This window comes from Lathamus discolor, chromosome 5, assembly GCF_037157495.1.
Source record: "Lathamus discolor isolate bLatDis1 chromosome 5, bLatDis1.hap1, whole genome shotgun sequence".
Lineage (NCBI taxonomy): Eukaryota > Metazoa > Chordata > Aves > Psittaciformes > Psittacidae > Lathamus > Lathamus discolor.
The window spans coordinates 6,258,308-6,273,649 of record NC_088888.1 but is presented as its reverse complement, the minus strand read 5'-3'; the positions used below and the strand labels follow the sequence as shown (position 1 = coordinate 6,273,649).

At 39.8% G+C, this 15,342-nt stretch overlaps 1 protein-coding gene across 5 annotated transcripts in view; it reads left to right on the top strand.

Moving 5' to 3' along the window:
* Positions 1 to 1,966: 1,966 nt before the first annotated feature.
* The window catches only part of PLEKHH2 (pleckstrin homology, MyTH4 and FERM domain containing H2), a 58,013-nt gene continuing 44,637 nt past the window's right edge, over positions 1,967 to 15,342 (top strand). For 2 of the 5 annotated variants that reach the window (XR_010612815.1, XM_065679521.1), the window contains exons 1-2: positions 2,012 to 2,095; positions 6,547 to 6,676. Coding sequence is in view for 3 of the 5 variants with exons in the window: in XM_065679521.1 (XP_065535593.1) it covers positions 6,554 to 6,676 (123 nt within the window). In the remaining 2 variants the exon portion in view is untranslated. Of the gene's footprint in view, positions 2,096 to 3,066; positions 3,149 to 6,546; positions 6,677 to 15,342 lie in introns of those variants that run through there. The other 3 variants (XM_065679520.1, XM_065679523.1, XM_065679522.1) reach the window with 3 other exon arrangements.

The window sequence follows — 15,342 nt, the reverse complement described above, 5'->3', positions numbered from 1 at the left end:
CAAAGTTGTATTTTGTTCTGTGTCCTAGTTCTACTGGTGATTTTACTCCCTTAGTTAATGAACACAGGTTCTAGTCACTTCTACATACTTCGCAGGTAAGAGCAGGCAAGAGAAAATCCTGTATATCCCTATTCCTTCTTTCAGAGTATTTTTTTCATGCCTCTTAGAGAATTGAGAGCTGCGTGACTGCAGAGCATTTTTATTGTCTAAGGCTAGAGAAAAGTCAATTCACAAAACAAACTGAAACACTCTTTTAGTGAACAGGCTTTGCTCTCCCTCTCGCGGTCTGAGCATACCATTCACACAGCCTTTGCTTTTCCTGAGATCGCTGCACCCTGTATTCACTCTCCGCACTCTGGGGAGTATCTAGAGAGAATGTCTTACTATGAAAGCAAACCATATGGCCAAAGAGTTCATTAACACCAGGGCTAAATACTTTTGTATAGTGTTTGTTAGGAACCAAATGATGATTTCTATTATTTTGGCTAAATCTTTATTTTTTTCCCCAGTTAATTTGTTTTTAATGTAGAACTTTCTAGACAGGAGGTATCAAATAGAGAACAGCTCACTTCTTGGTATACCAGCAAACATGTTTTGAACACATTTTTCAATGACGAGTGTTTAAAAAATACATGAGGCACTTAGGAAAGTACCAGCAAATGAAACATTGTCAGTTAAGCTGTTTGGATACTTTAAGGTCACTGCAAAGGAGTGGAAAATGGGAGGCTGTACTGAATTGAATAGGAAAAACTGAAATCGTGTGTATAACCAGATGGGGAATATCTGAGCTATTAAGACCTTTTTCCTTTCCCAACAAAAAACTTGCACTTTCACTGACTCACAGATGACTGTGAAAGAACAGTTTACACAAAACAAGTCTGCACCACTACATTAGAAATAAACACCAGAACGGCAGTGAGGTTTGTTTATGCACCAGAAGAATCTGTAAAACATTTTTGCCTAGAACATAATCCAAGCAAAACAGAATCCCTAAATCTCAGCCCAAATCAAAGTGTATATGAGGAAGACCCCTATACACGCCAGACAAGGCTTCTTCCAGTTGCTTTTTAATACTTCAGACAGCATTTTATAGGAGACCAAGATGATTACCTGAGATGTACTCACAGCAGTTTCAGCCAGAGGGATGAAGAGCATGCGCCAACGTGACCCACCTGCACCTGCCGCTTCATCTCATCTAGTACTGAACTGTGTGGTTACCTATGCGACACAGCAGCTTCGCAAGCCCCAAACATTCCATAATACCCCCACCATCACCCCGGTGGCTGCTCAGCTCCAACCCTCATGTTTATACTTGACAAATGACCTCTCACACAAGGTGAAACTCAAACTGCAGCAAGCCCTGATGCTGGGTCTGCCAAACTTCAGAACCAGCAGATGCTGCTCTCCTCACCTCGTCTCCCCCTCAGGAATTCACGCAATTATCAGAGGAACAGTTCCTAATTCATAAAGGAAATTAAGGTACTGGGACGGAGAAGGGGTGCAGCCAGACCATCACCTGGGATGCGGGGAGCGGAGGGAGGCCAAGGTCCGGTGCCCTGCCGCCCCCGCGGGGCCCTCCCCGCGGGGACTGCTGCCTGTGTCCCGCCAGCCGCCCCGGTCGGGGCCAGGCCATGCTGCGGTGCGCTGCAGAAGCGGGGCCCAGCGCCTACCACCAGCCGCTACGCACCCTCCGGCAGGCGCTCCCCGCGGCAGCCCGTCGGGGCCAGAGCACGCGGCTGAGCCGGCGACCCGCAACCAGAGGCCACTCGAGGAAGAAGCGGCGGAGACAGAGGCCGTAGAGCCCGTCCCGCAGGCAGGACAGCGCGGCCGGGCCGTGGGCGTCTCGTCTAAGCCGCCCCAACGCCGAGCTACTCCCCGCCGGCTCCCGCCGCCACAGCCGAGCCACTCAGGCCCCGCCCGGGCGCCCCGCCGGGGGCGGCCCCGCGATGCTCAGTGGCCGTAGCGGCCGTCGCTCAGGCGGCCGCGCCGCTTGCCGCAGGGATGGTGGGGCGGGCGCCGAGGGGCGCGGGCAGCCGCGGCCGCGCAGCGCCCACGGTGCGGACGGTGCCCAACGCGGTGAGCAACGGCCGGCCAGGTTTGACCTCCCTTTCCTTGTCCCCTTCTCTCCGTCCGCGGGCGGGCGGGCGGGCGGCAGCGCCCGGGCCGGCCTCCGACTCTTCCCCGGAGGGGCAGCCGTGAGCTGTGGCTCCCCGGCGGCGGGGCGCTGCGGCACGGGACGGGACGGGACGGGACGGCACGGCCGGCGCGGTGTGCCCGGGTGGACCCGTCGGGTGGAGGGTGGCGTTGTGTTAGGTCACCGCAGTGTCGTTGGCTCAAGTCCTACGGCAGGAAACTGACGAGCTTGAGGTCGCTTGAGGGCCCTTAAGGTCCAGGATCGCCCTGTCCGGTTAGCAGTGCCATTGACATATCACTGTGGTCCCCCCGAAAAATAAGAGGGAGAACACCGCTTCCAAACAAACATGAACAGTTAGGGTGTTTTCTTACATATCTACGCCATCAGCTTTCAGAATTTCACATACAAATTAAACATTCATACCTAGTGTGATGTCACGCGGCAACCTTTACATTGCTGTTATTGGGAAAAGGACATAAAGTGATCCTCTGTGCTTTAATGATGTTTGCGACACGCAGTTGACAGTGCTGTGCTGATGAGCCAGCGGTTGTGCCATTCCTGTGGAAAGAGCAGCAGGGGCTCACTGGGGAGCTGGGAGGGGGCAATCCAGCCCTTGGAAAAAGGAGGGCTTTCGAGGATCTATGGTGCCAGAGTCAGGGAGCCCTGGCTGACATCTGGCTTCACAGGATCAACCTCATCAATATCTAAGAAGTGGCAGAGAAACCATTTATAGATCAATTCTTGAAGGCAGTTTTAAATAGCTTAGTTTCAGGTTTTTCTGAGCACAGGATTATGCAAAATGAGTCAAGTGGAAAATAAAGTTACCAGTGTTTCAATGTGAGTAAGGGCCCTGGGCAGCACCAAAAACCCGAGAATGACTTCCTTGATTCCTAAACAGGTCCACTTTGTGTCTCATCATTTCCCTTCTCCAGTCCAACCTTTAGGGCTCCAAAATACTCGCAAGTGCTGACTTTGGGTGAAAAGAGTAGAAGAAAGGAGCCTGAAATTTGAGAGGTACAGTCTAGAACCATTTGGGCTGGTGAACATTTTAGTCTGGTATAGGGAACCCATCATGAACCACACAAAACCACTGCTATGGAAAGGGACTCAAGCTTTCTCCAGCAGAGAAAGGACATACAGAATATATGGACAGAATATGAAGTGTTTAGTTAAACACAGCATTTTGTTAAAAACAGAGGGAAATACTGACAGGGTGATAAGGAACATGGACATTTTTTAACATGCTTCAAGAAGTTAGAATGTTGTTCCCTCCTTCCTCCTAAAATGTATTTTGATAATTTCCAAGCAGACAGCAAAGAAAAGGAAATTATATCAATCCCTTTGGGGAGAATGTGACATTCTGACTTCTTGAAGCCTATGAAGAGGTTTCTAAACTTAAAAAATGAAAAAGACGAATTTAATCTTTCCAGACTTGTCAAACTTGTCTCAATTAATTTTTGATGGCATAATTAGAACTTCCCGCTTTAATGTGTGCTTTTTCAGTTTACTTCTCAAACGCTTTAATTTTGAAAGGCTTGGGGAGAGTGGAGGGCTTTGCGGTGGGAACTGAAGCAGGAAGAAGGGGCGGCCTCTGTGTAGGTTGGAGTGCTGATTCAGAGTACTCTATTAAGCCAAGAGAGATGAACTCATTTTTTTCCTCCCTTGGGGACTCGAACAAGAAACAGGAAGTCATTGATTCAAAGTAAGATCATTCATTCCACAATTGTAAACAGTGTATTATGTGCCTGTAAATATTTCCAGAACCCACTGGCTTGTTGGAAAATATGAAGTGAATTATTATAATCTCTAACAAACAACCCACAATAAAAAGAGTTATTTTCAAACTTTTTATCTGAAATGTTTATACAGTGGACTATTAATTAGCTCGGACATTGAGAAACTACTTGGCTGGATGCATTGTTTGCTGCCAGAAATCCATCTACTCAAATGTTGTGTCTGTTGAAAGACAAACATTTTTAACTCCACCCTGTAATATTGCACCCTACCAAAAAGCAAAAATCCTTTCACTGCTTTGTCCGTTTTTGTTTTCACTACCACAAACACTGAAATATCCTACTGTTAACCAAATGCCGGCCAAGTTCATCTCTGCTGTACATACATGTAATTAGTCAAAAAGGAAAACCATCAAAAATGCTAACTAGGCAATCTATAGGAACATTGCCATTCCTCCTTTCTTAGGAGGCCAGAATCCAGGCTATGTGTCCAAATCAGTCTGCAGCTGAAACTTCTGCTTCCTCTGTAAACAAGGAGAAGCTGCTGCTGTGAAGTGCCACCTTCCCCCTTGAGCGTGGGGACTCTGCGCAAGGTGGGAGGTGTGAGGACTAGGGATAGGACACTGGTGAGCACCCTGCTTCCCTGGCAATCCAGGGAGTCTTGTGCCAAGCTTAAAAGAAGGGATGGGGGAATGGAAAAGACACCAGACACTTGGAAAGGTTGCAGTTGAAATGCAAAATGTGCTTCAACTTTAGAATTCGGGTGTTGCTGGATGGGCTTTGGAAACTATTTTAATAATGTGCTTAAATCTCAGTGATTCCATGGGGATTCCTGAGTGAGGGATTCCTGAATAGGGATAGTTATGACCTCAGGCTTAACAGCTTGAATTGTAGCCTGCGGGACCAAGAGAAAGAGAGAGTCAAGGATAGAGTGGTCACCTTCTGACAAGTGATTGTGGTGAAAAGCTGACAATCCTTAGTCATGTGTTCTTTCCTCATTTTCCTTCTAACTTTAAGATACAGAATGAAAAAGACAAGGAAATTAGGTTAGGTGAAAGGAAGAAAGTTTTTGAGACAGAGTTTTTCACCAGTTTAGTGATGATGAACTTGAGACTAATCTGAGACATGGAAAATTTGGAAGAGAACTAGAAAATACTAATTTATCACAGAAAAGCAAAGAACTTTTGGCATCCTATTTATGACTTTGGTCTGTCCTGCTATGCTTTGCTTTTCCCTTTATTCTTACTGGTGTCAGGAACTGTGGAAAAGCTACCTCTATAGGTCCTTTGCCTGCAGCTGAGATGTTCCCCCTCCTTGGGGAAGGAGGGGAATTGGGGCCATCACCTTCAACACTGGGAGGAAGGGGAGTGCTTGAATCCAGGCTACTGAAGAACTGGAGTAGTCATGGGGATGGGGCTCTCAAAGATCGTGTTTATTAATCCATGCTGCCTGTGTCAGGACTTGCAGTATAGAGCCCTATTTTGTGCATGACTTTCCTGTGCCAGCCTCTGTCATCCCATTGAAATGGGGGCTACTTGCCTTCCCTTGTCAGCGTTTCACTGTTTATGACATAGGTGACAAACATGCAGCATAACCTTATGACTGGTAATTTTGTTTGTTATGATGTTCAGCTGCCTTCTACTGAATGGTGTTTTTATGTCTGTCTGTTATTTTGGAGATAAATTGAATGCTTAGGGAGTATTCAAGTTTTATTTTCAAAGACAAACCTAGGTATTTAGAGCCCAGCAAAGGCCAAGGCCTTTGCTTGCAAGGGAACGCCTTGGACTGAATGGTTACATTCAGCCATCCACTTACTCTTTATTAAGCTGTCTACAAATACTTGGAATACAACAGAGCCCAGTCCTTCTGCTTACACACAGATGATTTTCTTGGCTTCTCAGACTCAAACCATGATGAGCCGGCTCTCATCCTGAATAATTTTTCCAGCAGTGCTTGTCCAAAAGGACACCAAGATTAATTTCCAGAAGGCATAAGCAGTTGAATGTAGATAAAAGCAGATTTGAACCCAAAACATGCATGAACAATGTTGTCCTGAGGTCTGCAACAGCTAATGCCAAGGGACTGTTTTTTCATGTGGGGGATCCATTAGGGACTATTTGCTTATCTGCCTTTACATTTGTAACCAACCCCCACCTTGTGACTCATTAAGTATGTAGCATTTTAAAGGCAACTAGATTAAACATAAGGATTTTAAAACACTTTTTAGAGAGTCCTTTGCCAAACAGTAAACTTGGATAAAAACAAATGTGCTGCTAACTCACAGGTAGTTACACCTATATAAGGCATTTTCTTAGCAAAAGCTCCATTCTCTGCAAGCTTCTTTATCCTAAGAAAGGATGTATACAGTAACTGAAGATTAAAATGCGTAATGTGTCTCTGCTTATCAAGGAAGACATACTGCAGCCCCAAAATAATTGAAGAAATTAAATTATGGTAAACCTAAGTGTTATAAACAGAGATTACATAAATCTCCCACTTATGATAAGGGCCTTTGTAAAGTAATGTACTTTTTACTAAGCTTTATGAAGCTGCATATGTACAAAATTAGGGGCATTCGTCACATTTACATAAAATGACTTTGGATGTATATTAAAAAAAATGTCAGACATTAAATACAGACTCAATTTGACATGGGTTTTTTTCCCTTTCTTTTTCCAGCATAAATATGGCTGAACTTTCAGAGCCAGAAGGTACTGTAAACTGGAAAGAAAGATGTTTAACTCTGGAGTCACAGTTAATGAAATTTCGTCTCCAGGCAAGCAAGATCAGAGAATTGTTAGCAGAAAAGGTAGGTCTCATGGTATGAATTTCAATGCTGTATAAATGATTTCATTTGATGGTGGAGGCTGATCACATGCTGTGGTTTGAGATTACAAGTACTGGGATTTTTTTGGGAAAGAAAAAAAAAAAGGCATTTTAAACCAGAATATATGGAAAACAGGTTATGTTTTAACGCTGTGGAAGATTTTCACACATTAGATTTGCCAGCAAGAAATGTCCATTTTCAAGTAAGAACACACTGGCAACTCTCCTGCAGAGAAAAATATGTATCCAGTAATCACTTTTACAAGATTGAATATAATATTTAACACATTTTCCTAAGTATTTAAGAACTGATTTAAGACACAGAAAGCATTGGGGAGAAAATCCAAAAGCATTATTTTCCCCAGTATTCCTTATGGAATCATAATTTACCAGATTTGCTTTTCCTATTATAAGACATCTCCAACTATGGCTCCTTGTCTGAGTCTGGGCACCCAGAAAGTTCAAAATATATATAGTTTAATTCAAAAAATATTGTTTAAATATATACTTTATTTTGTAATAGAGAAACATTTCACTTGGTGTGTTCAAATATGTGTATCCCAATAATCAACTGTAATTGAGTCCATATTTGAATATTTGAATTATAAAACCCCCACCATTGTATTTACCTGGTAACATTTTGACAGAATAAGGCAATTAAAAGAGTACAAGGGACAAAACATTTTAGAAAATCATTGGAACTATGTCATCATTAATACTCCAATAAATTTTAGTTAAATAGTTAATTTTGTGAAAATTACTCTGTTTTTTCTAGAGTTAGATTTTCCATCCATTGCTCCCCTCCAAAAGAAAAATAAAATTCAGGTCATTTAATAGTATGTCAGAGTGATGATACTTTTATACATTTATGTTAATGCTTGTCTTTTGTGAATTTATTCATTCTCCTTTGAAGCCATAAATACATTTAGCATCCACATTTCGCTCCTTCTGAATCATTCCCATTTTACTATGTTTTGGTGGGGACAAGAACTAAATAGTGTTAAAGCACGAAGAAACTTGCTCTTTTGTATTTATGAAGAACAGTGGATGATGTACAGAGTTATGTGGTCTGGTCCTTTCCTAAGAATGCCTAACATTTTGTTTTCTTTAACAACTACATTAACATTGAGTATATTTTCATTGATGTATCTGTCTTAATTTCTGGATCTTACTTTAGCTTTCTATGTTACGTGTCACTTGTTTTAATGATATTGTCACTAAGTCTTTTAAGGACCTTCTTGTAAATCTTTCTTGTCAGAAAGCTTCTATTATCCTGAATAACAAAATACCTTCAAAAAACTTTGTTGCTTCACTACCCAGTACCCATTACCAAATGTCTACATTGAACAGCATGTACCCTGAACAAATGCCTGCAGATTTCCACTGATAGCTGCAAGTGACTGTGTGAAACAATCAATAACCTACTATTTTTATTGAGCCACTTTTTTTTAATTCATAGAGCGACATTCCTTTTTACTCTATGGCTGTTTGTTCCCTTTAAACACTTTCCAAAATCCAGATAATTACATAAACTAGATCCCTGCGATCTGCAGCCTTTGTGATTCCCTCAAAGAACTTCGATAGCTTTGTGAGTCAACACTCCTCTTTTATAAGGGCCACTTTGACTTTGCCCTTATCTGTCATGCTTATCCACATGCCCCCTCATTCTGTTCTTATAGTTTCCATTAAGTTGCTTACTATAGACATCAGACTTACAGATCAAAAGTTGGTTCAACTATATCATTCAGCTGTTAGGACTGAGTATCATTTGGCAATTTGTTACTATTCAGTTTATCTATTCATGCCCTTATCTCTTCTATGGAGATACAAAACCTCAATTTGAGATTGAAAAAACTGAATAAAGAAATTTAGAATTTTATGAATTAGACTTTTTTCATTAAGTTGGTCTTTTTTATTAAAGTGAACATGAAAATTTACCTCAGTGTAAAATCATTGTTTAATAATACTGAGTTCCACTGGAATTGTATTTTTACAGTTAGTACTACAAATAGCTCTTCTTTGGCATGACTAAGAGTACTGCTGTTGGAAAGCAATATACTTGTCAGCTCTTAATTGTTTACCTGGTCCTGCAGTTCTTCTGTATGGCAAACCCTAATTGACTGGCCATTGCAGAATACTGTGTTTTGAAAGAATAACCAGCTGTACAAATGTCATCTTTTGAAATTTAGTTTAAAAATAAAACTACTTGTGTCCTTCAGTCAGCAAGGCCCACAGCTGAATTAATAAATCATTATCATCAGTCTTGAAGGAGAACATCCATCAGAGAGTACAATAATGTCTGCTGAAACAGTCAACAATTTACTGGAAGCTTATGCAGCCACAGAATCATAGGTTAGGGCTGGAAGGGACCTTAAAGTTCATCAGCCTCCCAACAGGGCTGTTGGGAGCCACAGATGTCATAGATCTCTCCTGTCTCTTCACCCCAGTTGGATGGAAGTCAGGTGGCTAAAGAGTGGACATGACTTTTTTAGGGACTTTCCAGCAGCCATAACTACCATATTTTATGCAGCTGCTGCTGCTTACAGTTTTGGCAACCAAAAAGCTAAGATTCGTGAACAGAGCTTCATAAAACTGAGTTAAAAAAAAATAAAAAATTAGAAGCTTGAATGCTTTCTATTTAACACTGCATGTTGTTCCTTTACAATTTGCATATACAGGCTCCTAACTGCTAGAAATAACCTCTTAAATTAATAGGAAAGTCTGCATAATCATGTAATTTCAGAAGTTGGCATTTAAAAAGCAAAACAGAGTAAGATAAAATCACAAATCTTCATCACTGTGCCTGAAACAAAGTATTCAAAAGAAAATTATTTATTCTCTCTCATGTATGAGAAACATGACTCCAAAATAGATTAAAAAATCTGAAGAACTTGTCATGTTACTGCCCCTTGTTTTAATTTGCCTTCACTTTCTCAAAATCTTAAAAAAAGTGAAGAGCTTGCAGGAGATGGAAATGCGAGAGAGATTTTCAGTTGAAGACCATGGGTCCAACAAGTGTTCAGTTGGGATAATTCGACACATTACTGTGCATAGCAGAGCATTAGCAGACTTTGTGAAAAATGAACCTTCTCTCTTTTCCATTTTGACTTATCATAATGACTCATATTGAAATGAAATTTCCATTCATAAACCAAATCCAGTTGGGACATGCATCAGAGACTGATCAGAGCTCAACAAAATTAGACCATATTCATCTGAAAATTTATTAGTCTTGCACAATTCAAAACCACCAGTTTTCAAAATGAGCACTAAAATCTTATTTATTTGTATGCTGGTTTCATTTGTAACAATCCCATGGTTATTTTTTACATATTTTTATTTTTGAAATTATACAGTACTCGTAAAAGGAAGGATACGGTAGGTTGAAATTAAACTGCATGGAACTCAGTGTTACTCAAAAAATATCTTTGGGAAATAGCAAAGTGAATCATGAAGATCTGACTGGCCAGTACTTGATGGGCATCCTGCTACTAATGATGAGAGGAGAATACAGATGATGTCAGCCTTTGTAGATTTGTTCCTGCTTATAGATTTGTTCCTTTCTGGATTTGTTACTGCTTATAGAATGAAACAAATTTGCAAAGCGTACAAATAATTCTCACTCTTACTTTGATGAGCACAGGTCTTTATTTGTGGTTTTGTTTACAATCATCTCTATGCTATGAAATGTGTACTAAAACATTGAACAATAGTAGACAGTGTTCTACTTCAAAATTGCAACACAAATCAGTACTGTAGCATGACAGATGGAAAACCCTCGTGGGTATTAAACTATGTAGTTGTTGTAGAAAACAGGATGATAGTGATACTGTGATAAAACAGGTGGTCTCTACAGGAAGGTAAGAGAAATGAAGTGGTGGTAATTCTCCAGCCTTCCTCCTTTGTGTCTATTTGAGAGGTATCTCTTCAAGACAGTGAATCAGGAAAATGAGTTTACATCCTATTATTAGGATCCTGTTATATCCATACATTACCTGTATGACTTCTCAGAAACTCACTGGGTTTTCCCCCTTATATTTGTTCTGTAACTTAGTCTAAAACCAGATTTTAATAAGGTTTTGCTTGAAGCTATCCTTTTTCAGTACTTCTGACTGTGACCTCTGTGCTTCTGTAAATATATTCAGGCAATGGATTCATTGAAATGCTTTTCTTGCATACTAGAAATCATACTAGAAACCTTTGCAAAGTTACTTTATTTAATAGTGCCCCTGCAAATAATTGAACAATCAACATAGGAAGTCTTCAGTATATTTTTCTAACAGATGTGTTCTAGTTTAGAAAAACAAACTATTTACTGGGTTTTGTAAGTCTAGCAAGTACTCATCCTTGAACCTCAGTGGGTGAGGAGTTAGAGAAATTTGCATTGCAAGTGCATTCCAGAACTTAAATTTTTTAGTGAATTTTTTAGTGAACCTGGAGAGAAGAAAGAGCAAAGGAATATACAATGTTTCCAGAAAACTAATCCATTCACTGTTGTTTGTTTGGGTTTTCTGTCCGTGTTCATTTTGCCAAGTAAAAGGTCTATATTTGTAAATGTAACATGCAAAGAAAGAGACCTTGTTAGAGTTTTAAGCAGAAGCTGCTGCTGTAAGTGGGAGAGGTCTTTAGAGGAATTTAAGGAATGATGTAGAAACTATCCCTAGTACGCCAATTTTAGGATGGCTGTGGAACTGAGTTTTAAGTAGGAGCCTTTATTTTAATGCAGCTTGAGTCTTATGTATATGAAGGATTTACTAAAAAAATCCCTTAGTTCAATAAAAGTTTACAGTATTGTACTGTAAATTCAGCTCCTAGCTAGCATTTCATGTCATAATGCTCGTTGATGACCCTCATTCTTTTCAGAGAAGAAAAGTATGTGTGCAACATCAGGTATAAAGTTAATGTTTTTCCTACCACTAAAAAATCATTTTCGTAGAAGAACTACATAGCTGTGTTAAATTTCCACTTGGGCAGCCTCCACTGCATTTCTTTTTCATCACACCCTGGAAGGCTTGAACATGGCACTATCCCAAATGTTGCGTTTTGGGCTGTCCGGTAATACTCAGCAATCGCATGAATGTCCCCAAGTTTGTTTCCTGCAGTGCTGAGGGTCATGCTACGCTTTGAGTGATTTTCAACAAATAAAAATGATTGAGAGGATTATTGTCATGTATGTGTTCATTTGTTTGCTTATAACTTTCCATTTGGATATTCTCTGTATACACGCTCAGCTGGCAACCAAGAGTGTACACAACATGCAATTTCTGTGCAGATTACAAAAATTGAATGATAACTGATTTTTAAGACCAAATACTATTTCCAGTATATTCCAAAGCATAACACATTCCTGACTTTGTCTTACAAACCAACAGCTCAGTCCACGTCTTGCTGTATTTTTATTCATTTTGCAGTCATATTTAAGGTGTGTTATTTGACATTTCAAAATGAAGCACATACAGTGTTTTGTTATCTGTGGCATAACAATTTCAAGATTAATATTTTTGGAGAAGTCCGTAAGGCATTTGACTTGTGCAGTGATTGCCAATATGAAAATTATAAAAAAGCACAATGAATATTTCCATTTGCATTTAAAGGGTTGTGAAGGGTAAAGTAAAAGGGAGCAACATACCATAGTACCAAAATCAGTCAAATGAAGGTTATTTTTCAGTATTTCAGTTGCTCTTAAAAAACTTACTGTCATGAAAAATGTCAGATGCAATCAGGAGGATACAAATAGGAGAAAGCAATGAGAGTTAAAGAGAATAAAAGTTTATATGGTTAGAATCTTAGGTTTGTTTATGCCTTTTTAATACTTACGCCTTTTTTTCTTACAACTTCATTTTTATTCCTTGTTTATTATTAAGTTTATGCCATGTCTTTTATAACAGTGTGGGGGAAGGGCATTAGTTGTTTTTGTACATCTTAAACCTACATTCTTTCTAAGGAGGCTGAAGATGGAAAAAAAAAAGAAGAAAAAAGAGAACTCAGGAAGCAATAAATTAGCTGTGCTTGTAGGGGCCAGGCTGGGTAATGGCATGAAGAGCACAGCCCTTGCTGTGAGGCCAGAGGATGAATATTTTCCCTCTGGTGGTACAGAGACGAGGGCATCAGTTCTGTTCCAGGTCACCTGGGATGGGGAGGCTGATGGAAGTTGTGGAAGCTGTGATAGTGGGCAGCCACCTGTGCAGATGCTTGGCCAATATAATGTTTGTTTAGCATTTCACTTGTAGGTGCTACAAGATGCTTTTTCTCCATTTTTATGGAGGAACTGGTTTTGCTCTGTGAAATTACGCATTTAATTTTCATTCCGTAAAAGAGTATTTTCAGGCTTTAAATATCTGTTGTCATGTCTTCAAACTCCATTATGCTGCCTTACATATATTTCTGGAATCTCTTGCTCTTTTACCATCTATGTTTCCTAGGTGTTCTGAACACTTTAATGAATAAACTTAGTTTCAGTCAAGTTTTCAATTTTTTAATCTCTGGCAGTGAGTGGTACATTTGATTCTTAAGCCGTTACCTCTCAGGCAGTGGTAGAGAAAAAAAGGCCTCTTATTTCAGCTGTTCATCTTGTGGCTCTATCAGAACTTGCAATTCAGTGAGACAGAAGCAGCAGAATTTCCACAATTGCAGTACAATGATCAAAACAAAACAAAGCAGGCAACTGCTTTTTAATAGAGATGAACAGCCAGTTGTTGATACATTTCTCTTTTAATTTTAAGCGCTATGTGAGGCTTCTTTTGCCTTGTCTGCCAGAGTGCTTTGGTACATTCTTGCTAAACAGTATCTTCACTTCTTTCAAGATTCTGAATGTTACGATAATGCCTGTTTGTGCTAAAGTGGCAGTCTACATAATTTGTATTTGATTATGTCTCTGCAGTTTAACTGTCAAGACAAGATCTGAGTTGGAAAAGACGACAGCCAGAGAGTGAACATTCCTAGTATTTAACCAGACTTAGGAAAGTCCTATGACTGACACTGGGAAAAGCATAATTACTCAGCCAACATTACATGCTGCTCACTTGCCCTTTACTACACTGCCTCCCCAAATCCCACTGCTGAATTTAACTATTTTAAGTCTGTATATTTACTGGCACCTAGACTACTAATTCTGGAAGAGTTCCTTCCCTGGGCTTTTCTGTTCTATGTTTTTAATTTATATAGTTTCCAGAAGAAATCATTAATTTTACTACAGTGACCTCAGCTGGAATGTGGAAGGTTGTTTTTTCATGTACTTTTCACTCATTCAACGAGCACTAGGAAAACCTGTTGAGCTAAATAATTATTCTTGAAATTATGTTTAAATATTGAAAAGAACTTGAACAAAGTAAAGTGTAACACTGGCTTCATGTCATGAAGACTGATAAAACTTCTGAGCCTGATCATTTTGGAAACTGAGCAAATGGAACTGATAATTTTTGTGAGTTTCATTTTGTTCCAAGGAAAGGCTTTTGTGCTAAACATAGTTCATGTGAATGAACTGAAGCACTAAAAAGGAGAGTCAAGAGAGACTTGCAATTAAGCAGTGCCTTTTGCTTAACTAGGAGAGTGGTGCCAAAAGCTGTTGTAGTTAAAGGTGGACAGGATTGTGATTCTGCATATCAAGACTGTAGAACTACAAGCCATCATCAGAAGAAGCTGGAGGAATGTATGTATGTGTATGTATGTTGGTATTGAAGACCCAAATTGCTTTTACACTGTATTTCTGAACACAAGGTAAAGAGATAATCCCTGTAGTGAACAGTATGAACAGAGAGAGATTAAAAAAAAAGGGAATTGGGTTAGATGGCAAATTTTCAGAGGAATAGTTGGCACTGCTTTGTTCATTAGAACAATTGTAGCCTTTTACCTTCTAATTGGTACTAAAAATGGAGAAGACAGGGGAATGAAAAATGGGAATGCACTGAAAAGTGGGTGCTTGAGAACTGTCTGCTTGTGAGCACTGAGTTTTGCAGTAGTCATAACCTAGGTGGGCATTCAGGTGGCATCTGAAGGGAAAATAAGGCTGTAGCTTTTGGGATTTAAGCAAGGTAACTGTTTTTCTCATCTAAGAGGCTGTTTTTTTTGAGGGGCTGGTTTTTGTATGTGGGTGTGTTTGGTTTGGTTTAGTTTTTTTTCATGCCGGAAATAATAACAGTAAAATTCCGTATACTGGGAACCAGTAAAACTTAAAAAAACCCACCATGCATGGTCTGTAAGTAGCCTAAGGAACATTTGAGCTCCATTAAGACTCAGCCTTTAGCATTAGCCATTTTGGGGAGATCCATGACAAAAAGAAGAAAATGTTCAGAAGGTGGTTCTTCATTTTGATGACTAAATCCACATTGCCGAGAAATATTTTTATAGGTTTCATCTTGTTCTAGGGAAAAGCTTCTGTGCCAAAATACTAAATTTCATTTTTTACTGAAGGCAGAGCTAATTTTATAAATATGGGTAGGGCTTAGGTATCACTTTCTAGATTTTTAAGACAAGATGGATGTCTATTAATTAGTTAAAATGAAAAGCTGTTCTGTAAGTCTTTCTAATTATTACGTTGCCTTCGGGATAAAAAAGTCATCCAGCAAGGAACAAAGTATATCTTACCCAACACTTGTGCTAATTCCTTCTTTACAAATTATCATAATCTTTATTTTTTCCTGTGAAATATTA